This window comes from Lipophrys pholis (genome assembly GCF_963383615.2).
Source record: "Lipophrys pholis genome assembly, chromosome: 8".
NCBI classification, from domain to species: Eukaryota; Metazoa; Chordata; class Actinopteri; order Blenniiformes; family Blenniidae; genus Lipophrys; species Lipophrys pholis.
This window is the reverse complement of record NC_137630.1, coordinates 26,136,924-26,153,662: the sequence shown is the minus strand read 5'-3', so window position 1 is coordinate 26,153,662 and position 16,739 is coordinate 26,136,924. Positions and strand designations below refer to the sequence as shown.

Here is a 16,739-nt window from a genome sequence, read left to right as displayed (position 1 = left end):
TCAAACGGATGGATCGCCCCGGATCAATGCTCCTATATGAGCGGCCAATAAATCCATCAGTCAGTTAATGCGTTTTAATCTTTGTGGGGACAAGAGGTAATGAAATCTGCAAAAGAATCCGACAAAAATCGAACAATGGATTGCGGCTCTTTTTAAAATATATGTCTACAACAGGTGCGCAATGTGGGTTTTCCAGACAAAGTACCAAATAAAAATGTAAATTGCTTCATACAGCACCGATGTGATTTATTGGAATTATTTGCAAATTTATTGTTTTATCAATTAAATAAATATTATCGCATGTAAAATAAATTATATAAATACAAAAAAAACTATTGCGTTGTAAAATTATTACAGCCTGTTCAAGTAAAGTCAATAAAATTGTCCAAAAAATAAATAACCAAATTGCGTCCCTCATCTTCTATGCTCAATTAATATGAGTTTGTATCTTCGTTTACATTGTGCTGGTAGGAGCGCAGTGGAATCACTTTGGATTTTAATATTCAAATCAGTGAGCCAGTCTGACGGTGGGGAAGGATGACAAATCGCTTTGACCCGTTCTTGCATGAAGTAACTTGCCATTGCGCTTCTTGCGATGAGCATCCATCGTGGTAAGCAAATAAAGGTGAAGGTTGATTGAAACCGATGCAAACGCGAATCAAAACATCTGTGCCCTTTCGCCGCGTGACGCACGACGTCGCTCGTGCGGCTCAGGAGTTCAGGGGCAGGTGGTTTTTTGGTGAGGTCGGTCCGGGAGAGGGGCAGGTGTCCAGAGAGTCCGCGTGTGCGTGCGGGGCCGCCGGCTCGGAAAACAGACCGTCCCTCTGCAATTTCTTCTGCTTCATGCGTCTGTTCTGAAACCAAACCTTCACCTGCGTCTCGCTGAGCTGCAGGGCGCCGGCCACCTCCACGCGCCTGGCCCGCGTCAGGTACTTGTTGAAGTGGAACTCCTTCTCCAGCTCGGTCAGCTGCTTGGTGCTGTAGTTGGTCCTCGGGGGCCCGTTCACCGTGACACGGCCGTCCGCGCAAAGGCTGCGGCTCCCAGTAGCCTCCCGCACACCGAGGCCCGAGCCAACAATGCTGAACCCACAGGTCATGTGCATCCTGGCTGAAGGGAGGACATGAAAACAGTCGTCAGAAGATCAATGAGGCTGCCCACAAAAGAAGCAGAAAAACTCCCTGAATTAAATTATCCACGCCCATGCCCTGGAAATGAGATGAACATTTGCCCCTGAGTTGAAACTTTAGAGAATAAACAGTCTGTGTGTGTATATATTTATATTTCAGCTTATTTTGGGGGTGATAATGAGCAGTATAAATACAATAAATAAGCATAAGGTTTGTGTGATACAGAAGAAACAAGTATTCAAGTATTCAATAGGCCTAAAATTATAAGAAACTGATTTGTAGGAATTGGCCTTGAGCCATCATGCTGATTTAAAGTCTTCACTCGGGAGCCATTTTTCTGTCTGTATAACAAAGATGTATTTCACAGAGGTATCAACTTTAGCAATAGCCTATTGGCACACTGCAAAACCTTCTGGTGCTGTAAAACAAGGAGATGTAGACATAATAACAGAAACACCTGCAGTCAAAAGCGCCATAAATTATGGCCTGAAAAATTACCCGAGATTTCACCTGGCCCCTCTGACTCTGACAGATTTGAATGGTTCACATTTACTGACTGGCTTTTGCGCTGCATTTTAGTTGCAAAGTTTAGCTTTTAAAGTACTTTCATCCAAATGCTCATGAAACCACTGGGGGAAAAAAGTAGTACCACGCTTTATGCAGCAGATATTTATAGAAGTAGGGAAATGTGTGGTGCATCATAACAACTTTGTTGCATTTACAGTCCATTAACTGTATTCATCAGAATCATTAATAATTTGCCTTGCGGACTTTGTATGTCAATGGCAGTTTAACAGTTTACAAATCCTTTCAAATTCTGCAATTATGACAAATGTCTCCATTTTTGTCCTCTGAGGTTTCTGGGTTGCACATTAAAGTATCATCTGTGCTACTTATGTGCAATGAATGACAGGAACCGCAGCTATATCTTGATTTTTCATCGCTGACATTGTGGGCAGTCGTGTGTCTTTGCCTCTGAGAAAATGTGCTGCTGCTGCTGCATAATGGAGTCAGTGTGCCAGGTGTAGAGCAACGCCTCCCACCACAATTCATGGCGAGGAAGGTTAACAGGCCTCCAGCCACTTGCAAAAGCATAGCAGATGGAAAGGTCAGTTATAGGATAAATGTCAACATCTGTGTTTTAAGAAAATGAATGTGAAGGTAACCCAGCTTGAGAATTAGAGGGCAGAGAATATCAAGGAGCAATACACAGAAACTGTACGTAATTAAGAACTTGAGCTTTCAGGAGTGCAAATCACATGCACATTCTGATTAATGGCTCCAAAGATAATAGAATTGATGCCGGCCAGAAGGCATAAAGGAATCAAACTAAATATTTGAGGAATGACTTGCACGCTTAAAAATAGCCAGCCAGCAAAGGGAATGGGAAGGGCCTTCCAAGCCAAGGAGAGAGAAGAAGAAAGGGGATAGATCAATACACATTGCCTCAGTCATCTGGGCATCTAGCCCACAGTAATTCAGGTGCTGTCAAAGCATAATTGAAGAATGACGCACTGGGAGTATATACACTGAGCCAGGAGATCAGGTTACAGCAGGTCTGTGGAGGCCTTTCAACATGGAAGGATATGCAGGACTTTGCTTTGTGCCAAAACCAATACAACCTCCCTAGGAAAGCATACTTTCACTAATGACTCTTTTACAAGTTACACAGTAGTGCTAATGAGTAACTCCTACAGATGATCTCCTTCAGAGACATACAGAAAGAGGTTACGGCGATACTAACAATACTGTGAGGAAATGTCTTTGAGTGTGGGTGGGTGAGCGTAAATGGCTTTTTCAAGTGCATGGTTGTGGATCGGATGAGTGGCTAATGTCTTTGATGGATAAAATGACTTTTGGACCAATCAAAAGAGCGCCTGTCACCTTCTGCCTCCCTCGCACCGTCAAGAAAATGTTTGTCCAGATCAACATTCTGCACATGATGTAAAGAAGCAGTCGTTCTCTGTGCCACATGACAATATTTATTACAAATCAATCTCTTTCAGGCCACGTTTTCACGTTTTATGTGCTTGCTCGACCACATAATTCCAAAATCAAAATGTCTGTGAATTGCACCTTGTTTGATCCACCAGCAGGCGATCCAGCAACTTGATGTGGCTTTTTGTTGCATCATGCAACAATATAGCCAGATCAAGGGCAGTGAACTCACTATTTGTGCAGAAATATGTCAAATCTCCACAAATTTTCCAAAGTGCTCTGGATTGTGCTATAAATGTGCTTGTTGCAACACTTGCAGATGAGGCTGGGCCTTTAAAATAAGGTTGCATCGTTGTTCACTGCACGTTTGGGTCAGCAGCATCCTTCCATCTGACCTGGACCACACTGACTGAAAGACAATAAACAAATAAATAAAAGTGTGGACCTCCACTGTGACTGTAAATCATCCTCCAGGTAAAATTTATGAAGCACAATCCAGGCACAGTGGCCAGTCAATCAAGTGACATTATTGATCAAATGAGAGATCTATAAAAGATACGATAACTCACGTAAAATTGAGAATTCATAGGCATTTTTCACATTAGCAGGCTATTGGTATTTTTTAGGCCAAGGATATGTATTCTTCAGTGGGCTCTCTGCCCAGGACTCATCAGTCAGTGAAATGATGATCTGTGACAGCAATTATGTTAAAAAGGTGGACACATGTAAAGGTGCTGCAAACTGAAATCAATAGGCAAGGGCTTTCATTACAAACAGACAACTAATCAATACTCAGGGAGCACTCCAGCTTACAAGAGTAAGTTTTACTCAACTTCCTGTGGGTCTCGACAGGCAGTGGTCTGTTGCATTATTCAAAGTCTTCTGGTTAGTAAGGGCAAGGGTAAATAATTGATCATCTTCAGGGTTGAATATACAGTGAGGCTAAGCAGGCCTTTCACTGTACTTCGCCTTGTTTCTGTGCGCACAGTTTCCAGCTAGGCGTGGAACAGTAGGTGGAGCAAAAAATGTTAAATAACCCACCAGACTCCGCATTAACATGGAACCGTTAAGGAAATAGTAACGGAGTCCTCATGTGCATATTCAAATATGGCTTCCAGGAAACAGCTATATCCGCTTTTCTTTTTTAGATTTGGATTTTGGGCTCATTATTATTCGGGGTTTGTTTGTGGTGACGGGGGAAATTGTACTCGGTGACGCACAAAACACGTCAGCTATTTCTTTTTTTTCCTTTTTTCCTCTCAGTGAGAAAAACTTCAAACTTTTTTCACCTGTGAATGAAAGTTATCCCAAAGCTAGAAAATACACAGAAACTAATTTAAAAACCGAATAATATGATCTCAATTCTGCTTTTTAACTCTCCTCCCGAGCTGTCAGTGTGCCGTTACAGAAAATAAAGAAAGAAATACATAACTCACCCGCCCTGTGCGGCTGACTCCGTTTCACTCTCATCCACTCAAAAGTTTTACTCCTTTCATCCGTGCCAACTCCGTCACAGTCCGAGCTGACTGAACTTCCCACGGCGACGTGGATCTCTGCTCCACCGTGAGAGTAGATCTGAATTTGCTCTGCGAGTGACCCAAAAGCGCAGCTTGTCCTCTCGCGCCGAGACGCGCAGGATACGCGCCCCTGAGAGCCGCGCCACTGCGCCCTGCACCGCCAGGGGACACGGGACGAGTGGGGGCAGGCCGGTGTCGAGAAGCCCTGGAAAGGCTCAAGCTGTGGTGGAGTAGGAGGAGGAGGAGGATGTGGAAGGGGAGGAAGGGGAGGAGGAGGGTTGTCCGAAGAGGTGCACGGAGTCAGGCGCGGAGAGTGAAATCCTGAGGCAACTTCCACCTCCGGTTCCTGCCTCTCATCACGGCTGCAGAGTTCAGGATGAGACCTGCCGCTCAGGTCCCGGTTTATGACCTCTTTTGCTCTGCAGCAGCCCGTGAACAGAGGGTTAGTCTCCCCTTCGGCCGTTAACTCTTGATAGGAAGTCATTATCACCTTTTCCCCCCCTCGCATAATCATTGGATGGGGTTGCACTTCATGCCCGGCCTCTCATGCGTCCAGCTACGCATGGTCAGGCGGAGGGATGACCGGGGGGACATTCCTCTGAGGAGAAACAGCAGTCTCTGATTGATGGAGATGACGTGCCCTCCTGGTCTCGGCCAATAGCTGGACATCCCTGTCATCAGGGAGGACAACACTGATTAAGCCGAGCAGGCAAGTTGTGAAACTCACCTCAGGTCAACGTTTTAATGGTGTCCGAGCTCAATAAGCAGTGCAGAGCACAAACAGGGCAGCTGGAAAACCAACCACCGGCAGTCTGAGGGCCTTCACGGGCCTCTCGCCTATCCAGGTAGGCTGTGATGTCTCATATCATACACAGGTTGTTTTTTTGTTTCTTTTTCTGTCTAAATCTGGCATTAGTTTTATTTTTCAAGGTAACAATAAAAACCTTTCCAAAAGCAAAATTAACATAATATAGGCCTACATTGATGCAGCTAATGGATTATGTAAATGTGCAGAGAAAAAAGAAAACTCAAGGCCCTCTTTAGCAGAGGTCTTAGGTCATGTGAAAGGCACACTTAATGGGTTCATAGGTCATGACAGCTGGTATTTAGAAGTTCAGTGGCAGCAGATTTGTAATTAGCCTCGAACAAATACAAGAATTGCTCAGCTCTCAGATGAAACTTGCTCCTCATGCTGCATGAACTGGTTTTCTCCTTCAGGAATAGTTCATCTGTGTGCAAAACAAGAGGCCAAACTCTCGTCTTCAGTATTCTGCTTTTGTGTGAGTGTCAGAAATCAATCACAACCTTAAAGACCATCAGAAGTTGACCAAAGCAAATAAATATCTTGTTGTTTGTCACAGTTGGAAACTATATCAGGGATTAATGGGACTTTATTGGTCTGAAGTGAGCAAAGTTGTTTAACTGGCATCTGTTGCTGAAAAAAAAAAAGAAAAAAAAAAAGAGAGAAATGAAAATCTGCAGCCCCACAGCAGCCCAGCAAATTTCACCTCCAGTACAGAAATGAAATTATCAAGACGCTCCACAGCACAGCAGAACTAGTTTTTTGTTTTTTCTTTCTTGAAGTCTGGGATGACCTACTTTCAAACACACGCATCATCGCGTGACGCCCAACTGCACGCACGTGAAAATAACGGGAATTAACAGGGCTCAAACACCAGCCTTAACAAGTAATTTTAATTTCAAGAGCTTTTAAACATTTGGTCGCAATTTATAGTGTCGTGATGGTGTTTTATTGTTCCACAAAACCAAATATCCGTGAAATTACAAAGAAATGCCAATCTTAAAATCGTAAGTGTGTTTTTTTTTATGAGTCTTTAGGTTTCAGTCATGTTTCAAGTGACTGACTTAGAGGGTATTAAAATACCACTAAAGACCAGCAGGTGTTGGAACATAAAATTCTTTATTCTATTTCACTTAAATACATTATTTATTTACTCAACCCTGTATTGTTAGAATTAACTGTACAGCTTAATCAATGAACATTACAGGTATTTGATGGTAACAGTCAAATCATAAGGTTGAATAATAATAAATAATATTATTATTATTATTATTATCAATAATAATAAAAATAATAATTTTTATTATTATTATTACGTTTTTACTATCATCTCAATCAAAGCAATACAAGAACCACCTTCACATTTAATTATAAACCTAAATGTAAAAATCACTTTAAGATTATATTTTAAAATTATTCTCTATGTCCTTTAAGTCTGCAGTAATTACAAAATAATTCAGCGTAATGAACAACTTCTAACTGCATTCTTACAACACAGAAATATGGTCCCAGCTGTGGGAGTTAATGGGATTCTACAGGCAGCGATGTGCTGAATGACTGAGTGCAATATATCCCTTCTCTCCATGCATTTGCATGGTGCACAGATCCATCTTCATGTCAGCTCGGAGGTTACTCAGGGTTCACGCGCTAGCTTGTTTCTCTCCTCCACACTCAATAAATAAATCTCTGCAGCTTTCTGTTTACCGCCTGAATATAAATTTGTTTGCAGTCGATCGAAGACCTGTGCGGAGGTATTAGAAATTGTATTTCTGTAATGGCTTTCAGCAGCAGGAGGAGGAGGAGGAGGAGGAGGAGGAGGAGGAGGAGGAGGAGGAGGAGGAGAGGAGGAGGAGGAGGAGGGATGGGAAGGGGTTGCAGAGAGGGGAAAAGGAGAAGAAGAGGAAAAAACAGGTGTGAGCAATATCTGCTCTCCATTTGCAAACGAATTAAAAAAAATACAACAGCCTCAGCCTATTACAGCCCTTGGACGCATTCAAATTACATTTAAAACCAAGTAACCTTTTTATCTTTTAGGACAACAACAACAATCCACGTTTGTTCCTCGATGTGCCATATGTTTGATTAGCATATTCGAGGGGTTGTTCCACATCACTGCCCAGTGCAACAGAAGTTACATTATCACATTCATTGCAACAAACAAGTGATCTTTAGTGGAGGCACCTTTTCCTGGACAGCTTGTTTCCCCTAAACCACAAATTCTGCCCAAGATTCAGAAATGAGAGAGAGGATAATCTCACAATTTAGGTAAAATAGATCCTGCAAATTCAATTTTGAATCCCAGTCCCCTCAAACCAACACTCCGGCACTCCGGCAAAACAGACCAAAAATGTGCCAACTCTTCCCCCAAACCCCCGAAAGACAGCCTCTTAAAACGCAGCCGAGGCATTTTTCATCGTGATCACCACAGTCTCTATTGTTTTGACTGGAGGTGAAGTAAACATAGCAGCACTTGGGTGGCTGTGTCAGGAGGCAGGAGGAGGGAGAGGATATTGACTAATGCTAATTTGTTTTGCGTCCATGCTCTGATGTGTGTCAATAGGCAGTCAAGGCCCTGGGATCAGTGCGGCCGTGCTCGGATTACCTCCCCGGTTTGGATGCAGACCTCATCTCGCCGCTGCTGACACGATGCGACGGCCGCCGTTGACATCAGACCCCCGTCTAGCACTGCAACAACGTCGAGCCTCGTTATATCTCAGCTCTTGACCCTCACAAGACTGGGAATTAACCAGTGCTGACAGACAACTGTCACCACCAGCCAGACAGGTCACTGCCGTTAATACAGCACCAAGTAGAGAAGATGACAGCCGTCTAAGCCGTGTTTATGGTGCAAAGGCTCATCGGGCATTATGATAGAGCTGTAATATGGCAGCGCGACAAGGAGACATAATACCACGGACAGAAAAGTGCAATGGAGGGAAGGGGCCACAGCAGGAATAGAGAAGAAGCAGTCATAGGAGAAGTGTGGCACATTGACCGGCCTGAAAGATGGCTATCTATATGATTGATGGAGTGTGTCAGCTTTTTTTCAAATATTGACATTTTTGAAAAATTGTGATGTCAGAAGAAAGGGTTTGCTGTGTGTGCACAAAGCCCCCCCCCCCCCCCCCCCCCAACACACACACACACACACACACACACACACACACACACACACACACACACACACACACACACACACACACACACACACACACACACACACACACACACACACACACACAACACAGAGCCATATCACCTGAAAACCCAAAATAACCCATCCAGTCACACTGTTAAATTCTAATAATTATCTTTGCTTCATTGTTGAATGGTATGAAATCTGTCAAAGTGCATGAACTATATTCATAAATCTAATGCAACTACTGCGCAATTGGCTGGGCACATTATGGATAACTGCATTCTGCAGAGGCTCAACAGTGTGACAATGAAGCAATACCTTGCTAATACCAGGACTCTTCAACTATAGCCTGTAGTATGTGTTGCAGCGCTTCACGGCTCCACTGAGCCACGAGGCTTCGAGTCGGCAGAATCCCAAACATCATGACAACAAGCCATCAGTCATCTTCCCCCCAAGCTGCTGTGCACACTTGTGTGTTTCCGGAGTTCTTACTGTGGGAAATGAGCAGGGTTAAACATGAAACAGGAGGAAATGTTCATCATTGCAGCTCTCTCTGTAATACTCTCCTTCATACAGCATTGTTTTTCGCTGCAGGGAAAATGAAGGCGTAGTTTTTAAAATTGTTTTTTTTTTTTGTTTGTTTCATACTTAAACTTCCCCGGCTTGTTCAAGATGCAGATCAGCAGGCTGCTGTGCATGCTAATCATGCTTAATAGCAAAATGCAGATAGACAAATGAAACTGCGTTAACAGCACACTAATCTTCTACTTGCATAGATTTGGGATTATAGGGTCAGGATTAGAGAGGATTGAGATGTAAAAGTTTTGTAGAAGAAGCTACAGATTATTTATCCAAATATTGGTCCAATGTACTTTATTTCCTTTAACATTGTTAAAATATTCTTCCTTTTGACTTCCTGTCAGCTTTGATTTATGTCATTGAGTTCCTGCATCTTCCTAAAGCTGCGTGATGTTTACAGGTGAATTAATAAAATCCACAATTAATATCCCAACTGTCACATCAGTTATTTTCTTCTGCATATTTTTAATACATTTTCCCCCAAAGCAAGTCAGGATAGAACCTTAAAGGCAATCTGATTGTCCACACTGGTTCACCTCATTGATTTTAGGTGATTAAATTGATTTCTATTACTGCATTTTAAAGAGGAAATTAAAAACCTAACCATGAAAAACTGATAAATCATGTTAAAAACAGCGTCTTTCATGTTTTGTGCCAGTTAAGCTCCTTAAGAATCAATTAATAATAATGCTAATAATAATTAATAATAGCCAAACAACATTCACGAACCAAACATTGAAGAGAGAAAAGGAAGAATACATAGACAGAGAGAAAGAATTGACTTAAAAATCAAGATGAAGATTTAAATAAACAAGCTGAATATGTTTATTTTCACTTATCACTTGAAATGATACAGTGAGAGATCTTAATTATTTCACTTCTCTGGATCGACCCACGGGAAACAGAAACATCTCCTCTTGAATCCAAAATAAATCCGCATGAGTTTGTGACGTTCCACTGCGGCTTTAATGACCAACCAGTGAAAATGACAAGTCAGTAAAATCTCTGATTCAGAATTCTTCAATTTTCTTTTAACAACGGAGCTACAGCAAACATTAATAATGGAGTCAATATAAGATGAAGGTCAGTGTTTTGTGAAATGTCAGTATTTTATTCTTCTGTTTTATTGAAAATCGGTTTGGTGCCCCTTGGACTCCCCTGACATTCCCAAATATACATTTACACATTTTGAAATTACACAAGCATTTCAGGGGGAAAAACTTACTGCATGAAGCTACTTTTTCTTTGCTGATATGGCGACAATATGTAGTCCTGAGAATGCTTCCTTTGTCGTATAATCTGTGGGCATGATCGAATGTGTTCTTTATTGCCTGTTAATGAGTTGAAATGCTGCAGTAAAGCCATCGTATCACCATAAAGCCACAGTTATATGTTGAAACTTTCTAAAAAGGTGAATAAACTTTCTGCTTAATTATGAAGGTTCTGATGTTTTTAGATATCACGTTTTTTAATATTAAGTATATCATGTGATATAATGAGGTACAGAATGAACAAATGAGCACTTTGATGATTATTATTGATAAATAACTACAACTTGGAACTTTCTTGTTGAAAGGAATGTGTTAATGTAATCTAAGTATATCTAATAAACATACAGCTAATATTACATTTGTTTTCTAAAAAGCTAACTTAGAAAAAGCTCTGAAAGTGTCTTAACTGGTTGACAAATTATGGAAATTTGCGGAAACTCCCACATCCTTCTTACATTACGTTTATCTGAGATTCAGGAGGCTTATTGCAGTGTAACAAAAACACAGTTTGGATCGCTGAGACATCAAATGCCATGTTTGTGGAAGAGACCTCTGCAGCCGAGCATCTGTTAAAAGTTGTGTTTATAAGCCAACTGTGTGACACTGGGTAATGTCATGAAGCATCCAGCAGATTAAACAGTCTTAGTTGTTAGTTGTGCTGCTGTTACACAGGAGCTGAGGTCTCCAGGACACCAAACAAAACATTAGCATTTAAATTTCAGCCTACTAATAAATATTTCTAATATCCAAACATCAGCATTTAGATATGGGTGCTAAATATTGAAACACATCTGTTTGTGTTCCTCGTGGTGTTTTGAGGCTCTGTCCTGTAATCTAACTGGAAAATACCCATTTTATCAAAGGAAATAGGGTGTTTGAATTCAGGTGCAGGACTCGACTTGGCATGCTTCTGTGGTGTAAGAGCGGAGGGGTTATGTCACCGTGAGAATATGCAATAGTTTGCATGGAGTTTTCATGTTCCTCCTGTGCATGCATGGGTTTTCTCCAGGTGTCCTCCCAGCAACCCGCAGCTGAAATCGGCTCCAACATGGATAAGTCACCCAAAAGACAGAATACTTTTACATTTTTCTTCCCAGTAATGACACTGAAGTAGAATACAATACAGTCCAATACAAATACTTCATTAAGTATACCGGTATACAGGGTCTGTGTACCAGGCCCGCAGCAGTGGTGTGGATTCCTCCTCTCGTGTTGGGTGGCCTTATAGGTCACGGCTGCTGCCAGGCCCTGGGATGTCCCCTGTTCCAGTGACATTCGCTCACCTGGTTTATCTGTGCTCGGCCACTTCATTGTATCTTGACCTGTGTTTTTGTGTTTTTGTGCATGTGTGTGTCTGTGTGTGTGTGATTTGCACTGGGTTTGGAGGCGGGGCTTTTTCTTTTTTTAAATCATCTAAAGCACTTTGTTCTACTTTTCTTTTTGTTTGAAAGGTGCTTCATAAACAATGATTGATGCATAAAATGAGTTTTGTTGTTGTTTTGCAGCACTGAAGCGGCTTCAGGATTCTGTTGAATAGATTGAACTGCACCGAAGAAGCAGATGTTGTGGAAAACATTGTCACCAAAGGGAACGTGTCCACCCGAATATTAATGTTAGCAGTGGAAAATGAAGAAGTAATATGCATCCTTAGCCAACAAAGGCAAGATCAAGAAATACACTGCACAAGTACACAATTAGAAACTTTATTCCGACTTAGTAGTTGGAATCTTAAAGATCAGTGCCTCCATTGTGAGTTAAAATAAGAATCTCCTGGACGTGTAACTGGGGAGATCATCCCAAACAAAATACGACTCATCGATTTGACAGTGTGAGATGAAGCCATTGGGATGAGAAACATGCTTGAGTGATCAATAATGGTCAACATGTGACATTTCGCAGGGTGACTGTTGTGATTACAAGTTCATTCATTTAAGCGGAGCTCCTCGGAGGAGCGGGGAGCTCCAGCAGGTGACTCCGTCGGCGCGCACAGCGCCGCTCGCCACGACCCAGACAGTTTCATCACCAACTTACCTTTTTATTGTCACCGATCATCCTTAACCGGGAAGCATTTAAAATGTCATTGATCTTGATAATGCTGTGCCATAATATGACAGTAACAGTTGTATGAGATTCAGGAAGTCAAATTTCCAAGATTGATGAGTCGTAGCAGTTGAGTTATAATCCATCTACCTGAGTGATGCTGCGGCTCTGTTCCACATGAGGGAGCAGACAAATAAATAAAACCCATAAAGGTGACACCGAAAATTGATACTTAACAATCATCTTGAGCAACAAGCACCTGGAGAGACTGGTGGGCAGCGTTTACTACTGTGGAGGGAAAAGGCTGAGAAGGTTAATAGGTCATAAAAAGAACACAACCTCCTAAAGGCCAGATGTAAAAGTTCAGGGTTTCGCCTCACACTGGTCCAAAGTTTGGTGTGTGGCCGTCTTCTTCCGCGGGGCTTTCACACCCATGATTCTTTTACATTTTAATAATGTAAAAGGAAAACCAAAAAATGAATCCCAGTTTGATCATCATCTTCAATTTTATGTGATATCCAAACTGCTTTTCTGAGAGTCGATGTTAAAAGTCCGGACCATAACTCTGTGGTAAAGCTTGGAAATATACAATAGCAGAAAATTGAAAGCCTCGTTTAGTAAAATAGCAAGTCACATCAGTCAGTGTGCAGCACAGATGCAGAATAATCTAAGGTGTTGTTGTGAAACTGGTTTGAATTAAACACGTCAATTCTTTCCTCCTGCACCGTGCCGCGCTTCAGCTCTTTAAATAGTTTACCAAACATTTTGGATTGTTTCCTTATTGATAGGCCGGTGCTTCTTCGCTCTCCTAACATACACCATCATGTTAATTATGCCTAAAAACTCCAAAACAACATAACTGTCATGCATCTCTGCCTCTCGGGAGCTTTTTACTAATGCAATGCAACATTTCACCAAACAAAGAAAAACAAAAAATGCCGTTGTAAGTTTTACATTTTTGATAAATCCAGTCTGAATTTAAAACGTTGCTTCCGGAATCTTTATGATTGTGTTTTTACATAAGAGCTGAAATCATTGTTTCATATTTTATGTATGATTTTGACAATTGTCGGGCCTACAAACATCCGTTTGTGCTTCCAGCTGATACGCTGATGATATCTTCTCATAATTTCAAAGCGAAACCCCTCTTCACACTACAATCTCACAGCCAATGTTAAATTATTACAGATATTTTAGGATTTTTTGTTGAAATAAAAGCGTCTGGCTCGCTTTATTTTAACTAAGTTTTACCCTGAATACACATTTCCTGTTGCTGATTAATGATGTTTGTCAAAGTGGACCAAACCATTAAAGCATGTGAGGGGGTGGAGATGGAAAATATTTAAAATTAAAAATGCATCATAATTGGCTCAGGTCAAAATATAGTTGGAAATTACATATTATCCAAATATTATATCGTGAGAGGGGTAATTATAATTTTTTTTCTATGCATTCATTATGCTAATTAGTAATGGAATAATTAACCACAGTAGAACATAAAAAACCAAACTGGGCCGTGGTGAGAGAACATCGCAGGTACGTATGAAAAACACTTCAGGTGTCCTCAACTATTTCAGTTGTTTCAATCAACTTCAGGAGTTCTACTTTTGTAATATGTTTGCTGTGTTTTGGATGTTTGTAGACATGGACTTTACTTTAACAGTGATTATAAGAGCACGGACAGTATTTCCCTTGCTTGAACAGTTTTTTCAGTGAGTTCAACTTTAAATTCTGCTGTGGAAATGAGAATTTAAATGGATTTCACTTAAATAGGGCTTCTTTTTTTTTTTCACTGCTTCAGCAGTCCCAAAGCGTTTAACATTGTTGGCCACATTCACCCATTCACACACCGATGGCGATGGCTGCCGCGCAAGGTGTTAAACCTCCACTGAGAGCAGTTAGTGCTTCAGTGTTTTGCTCAAGAACAGTTTGCCATATGGACAGGGCGAGATGGGGGGTCGAACCTGTATCACCATGATTGAAAGAGGAGTCACTGCACCGATTGAGCCACGGCCGACATGACAGTGAACAACCCTGTGAAGTAAACTTGATGGGGGGGGGAAACTTAAAGTTTATTATTATACTTTGTTCTCATGCACAGACAGTAATTCACATGTTAATCTTGTGTTCAGCTTTACAGTTTCTGAATAAAGAAGCTTAAAAATTAACAACATAATTTCTGGTAGCCTTTACAATCTTCTTCCTGTTAAATGGAAATCAGTTTTTGACAGTCAGACTTGATTTTTCTCATATTTTCAAAACTCAACAAAAGTGTTAATAAACATGTCTTGAAATAAAGAAAAAAAACTATTTGATCATCATCTGTCTACCCGATTGTATATTTTCTTTGTCACCTTTAATTTCAGAAATCAAAAACACTGCTGTATTTTACAATTCAATTTCATATGATCATAAATATATAATATGTCAAAACTATATAACGGGTGTCAAGCACATTTTAGTTCATGGGTCACATGCAGCCAAAACATCTGTAGTGGGCCGGACTGATGAAATAGTGCCATAATAACCTTTACATTTTAATTTCAACATTTTTCTCTGCTGTGGTGTCAAATATAAATTTTTTAAAAAGTGGATGTTTTTGCAAAATGTTTCGCAATTAGTCCTGAAAGTTACTACAATCTCAACATAAAGCCAATTTTAATGATTGGCTGAGTGGAAAATTCAGTGAAATGTTAAAAAATCTATAACTGCTGCATTTCACAGCCATTTGCATGCCTGTGTTTACAAGTACTAGTCAGTGTTGTGTGCATTTAAGTTCAGGAAAACTTTGATAAAACATTGATAGTTTCATTGCATTTCTTACAATTTGGAGGTGGTTTGGTTGGTGGTGGTTTGGAAGACCGGATCGGAGCCTCTTGCGGGCCGGTTCTAGGCTACGGGCCTTATGTTTGACACCCCTGCTATTGGTACTTTACTTCTATATATGAATCAGGTGCATTTGTTGTTGTTTTTTTCTTAATTTGTAAAATGTACATTGTTAGCTGAACTTTTACTGTTTGCAGCTTGATAATTTTAATACAGTGATGTAAATTGTTATTTGTGACACACAATAAATCAAGAAAACCTGATCCTCAATAAGGCCTGAATGTTGGTGTTTTTGTTTTTTTGTATTTTATTTTATGGTTAAGTAGCCTTTGATTTAAGCTGGTAGCCTAATAGATTATAATTATCAGTATCACCTCCCTTCTCTCCATTAGTGAACCATTCGTAGAAATATTATCTCAAGACTCTAGACTCTAGAGGATACCTACAGGGAATATTGGTAACATGACAAACTTCTGCCTTATTGTGTATTGTTTCATTTCTTCACTTACTGAAGGTTTTGTTTTCACAGCTTAAGAAATCTTTTGATGCACGAAGCATTTTTCAAGTCCCTAAAATCAGCTCAACAACAGCTGCAAATTGGACACTTGAACATCCGTCACTGTAAAGGACATAATGGTAAAATTCTGAAATTAATGATGGACCGTAACCAAAGCTGGTTTCATGGCACCTCGACTGGTGTCATTTATCACTTCAAAGATCGGCCCTAATGCAAAGCACAACATTTTGAAGAACTTGTGAGGTTTTTAGGGCTCGGCAGTGCCCCCCCCGCCCCCCCTAAAAACAGATGTCGTCAAATAGGGCGAAGGAGTCAAGTGAGTTAAAAAGGATATAATGACTTTAGCCGCTAACTAGGAGCCTGGCTAACCTAATGTTGGAATGGAAGTAGACTGTTGCCCCTCACAGTGGGGCCCTCGGGGGGAGGCTTTCCTTGACCTCTGGGGATCCTCCTTGACCTCATTCACAGAATTACTGCACTCCAGTGTGCGGATCCTCCTGGCTTTTAGTGTCTCTGGAAGGAGAATGTGTTGAGGAACCAGAGGTAAAGGTCCCATTGAGCTTCGGCACCATTAAAACCATAAATCACTTGGAATGCTGAAGAATCTCAGGAATCCAACACTGTCTGCTTCTTCTTCTTCCTCACAAATCCCCCTTCTTTCTCTCTCTCTCTCTCTCTCTCTCTCTCTCTCTCTCTCTCTCTCTCTCTTTGTGAGCGAACATATTTTTTCGTGGAGGACTTTTTCTCTCTTTGTTGCTGTCGCTCCCTTGCCCTTTATTACTTCTCTCCTAAATTACCCAGCTGTCACCACCTCTTTGATACAGATGTGGTGTAGACTTTACTTTATTTGATTCAAAATGTTCATGGAGTTATTGCTGCCGTACAGCTCCCCTGATACCTACTGGGACCTGCTGGAAACGCTGTCAAATATTTACAGAATGACAGCTGATCCTGAGACTGATTAAGTAATGAATTAGGAGTG

The 16,739-nt window shown here is 41.0% G+C and overlaps 1 protein-coding gene across 1 annotated transcript in view; it reads right to left on the bottom strand.

Moving 5' to 3' along the window:
- hoxc1a (homeobox C1a) overlaps positions 1-5,067 on the bottom strand; it is a gene marked incomplete at its 5' end in the record, with an annotated part of 5,141 nt that extends 74 nt beyond the window's left edge. The window contains 2 exons of the mRNA XM_080470246.1: positions 1-1,108; positions 4,503-5,067. The exon at positions 1-1,108 is cut by the window's left edge and continues 74 nt beyond it. Of these exons, the coding sequence (XP_080326372.1) occupies positions 711-1,108; positions 4,503-5,067 (963 nt within the window). The 3' untranslated portion in view covers positions 1-710. The remainder of the gene's footprint in view (positions 1,109-4,502) is intronic.
- Between the last annotated feature and the right edge of the window lie 11,672 nt (positions 5,068-16,739).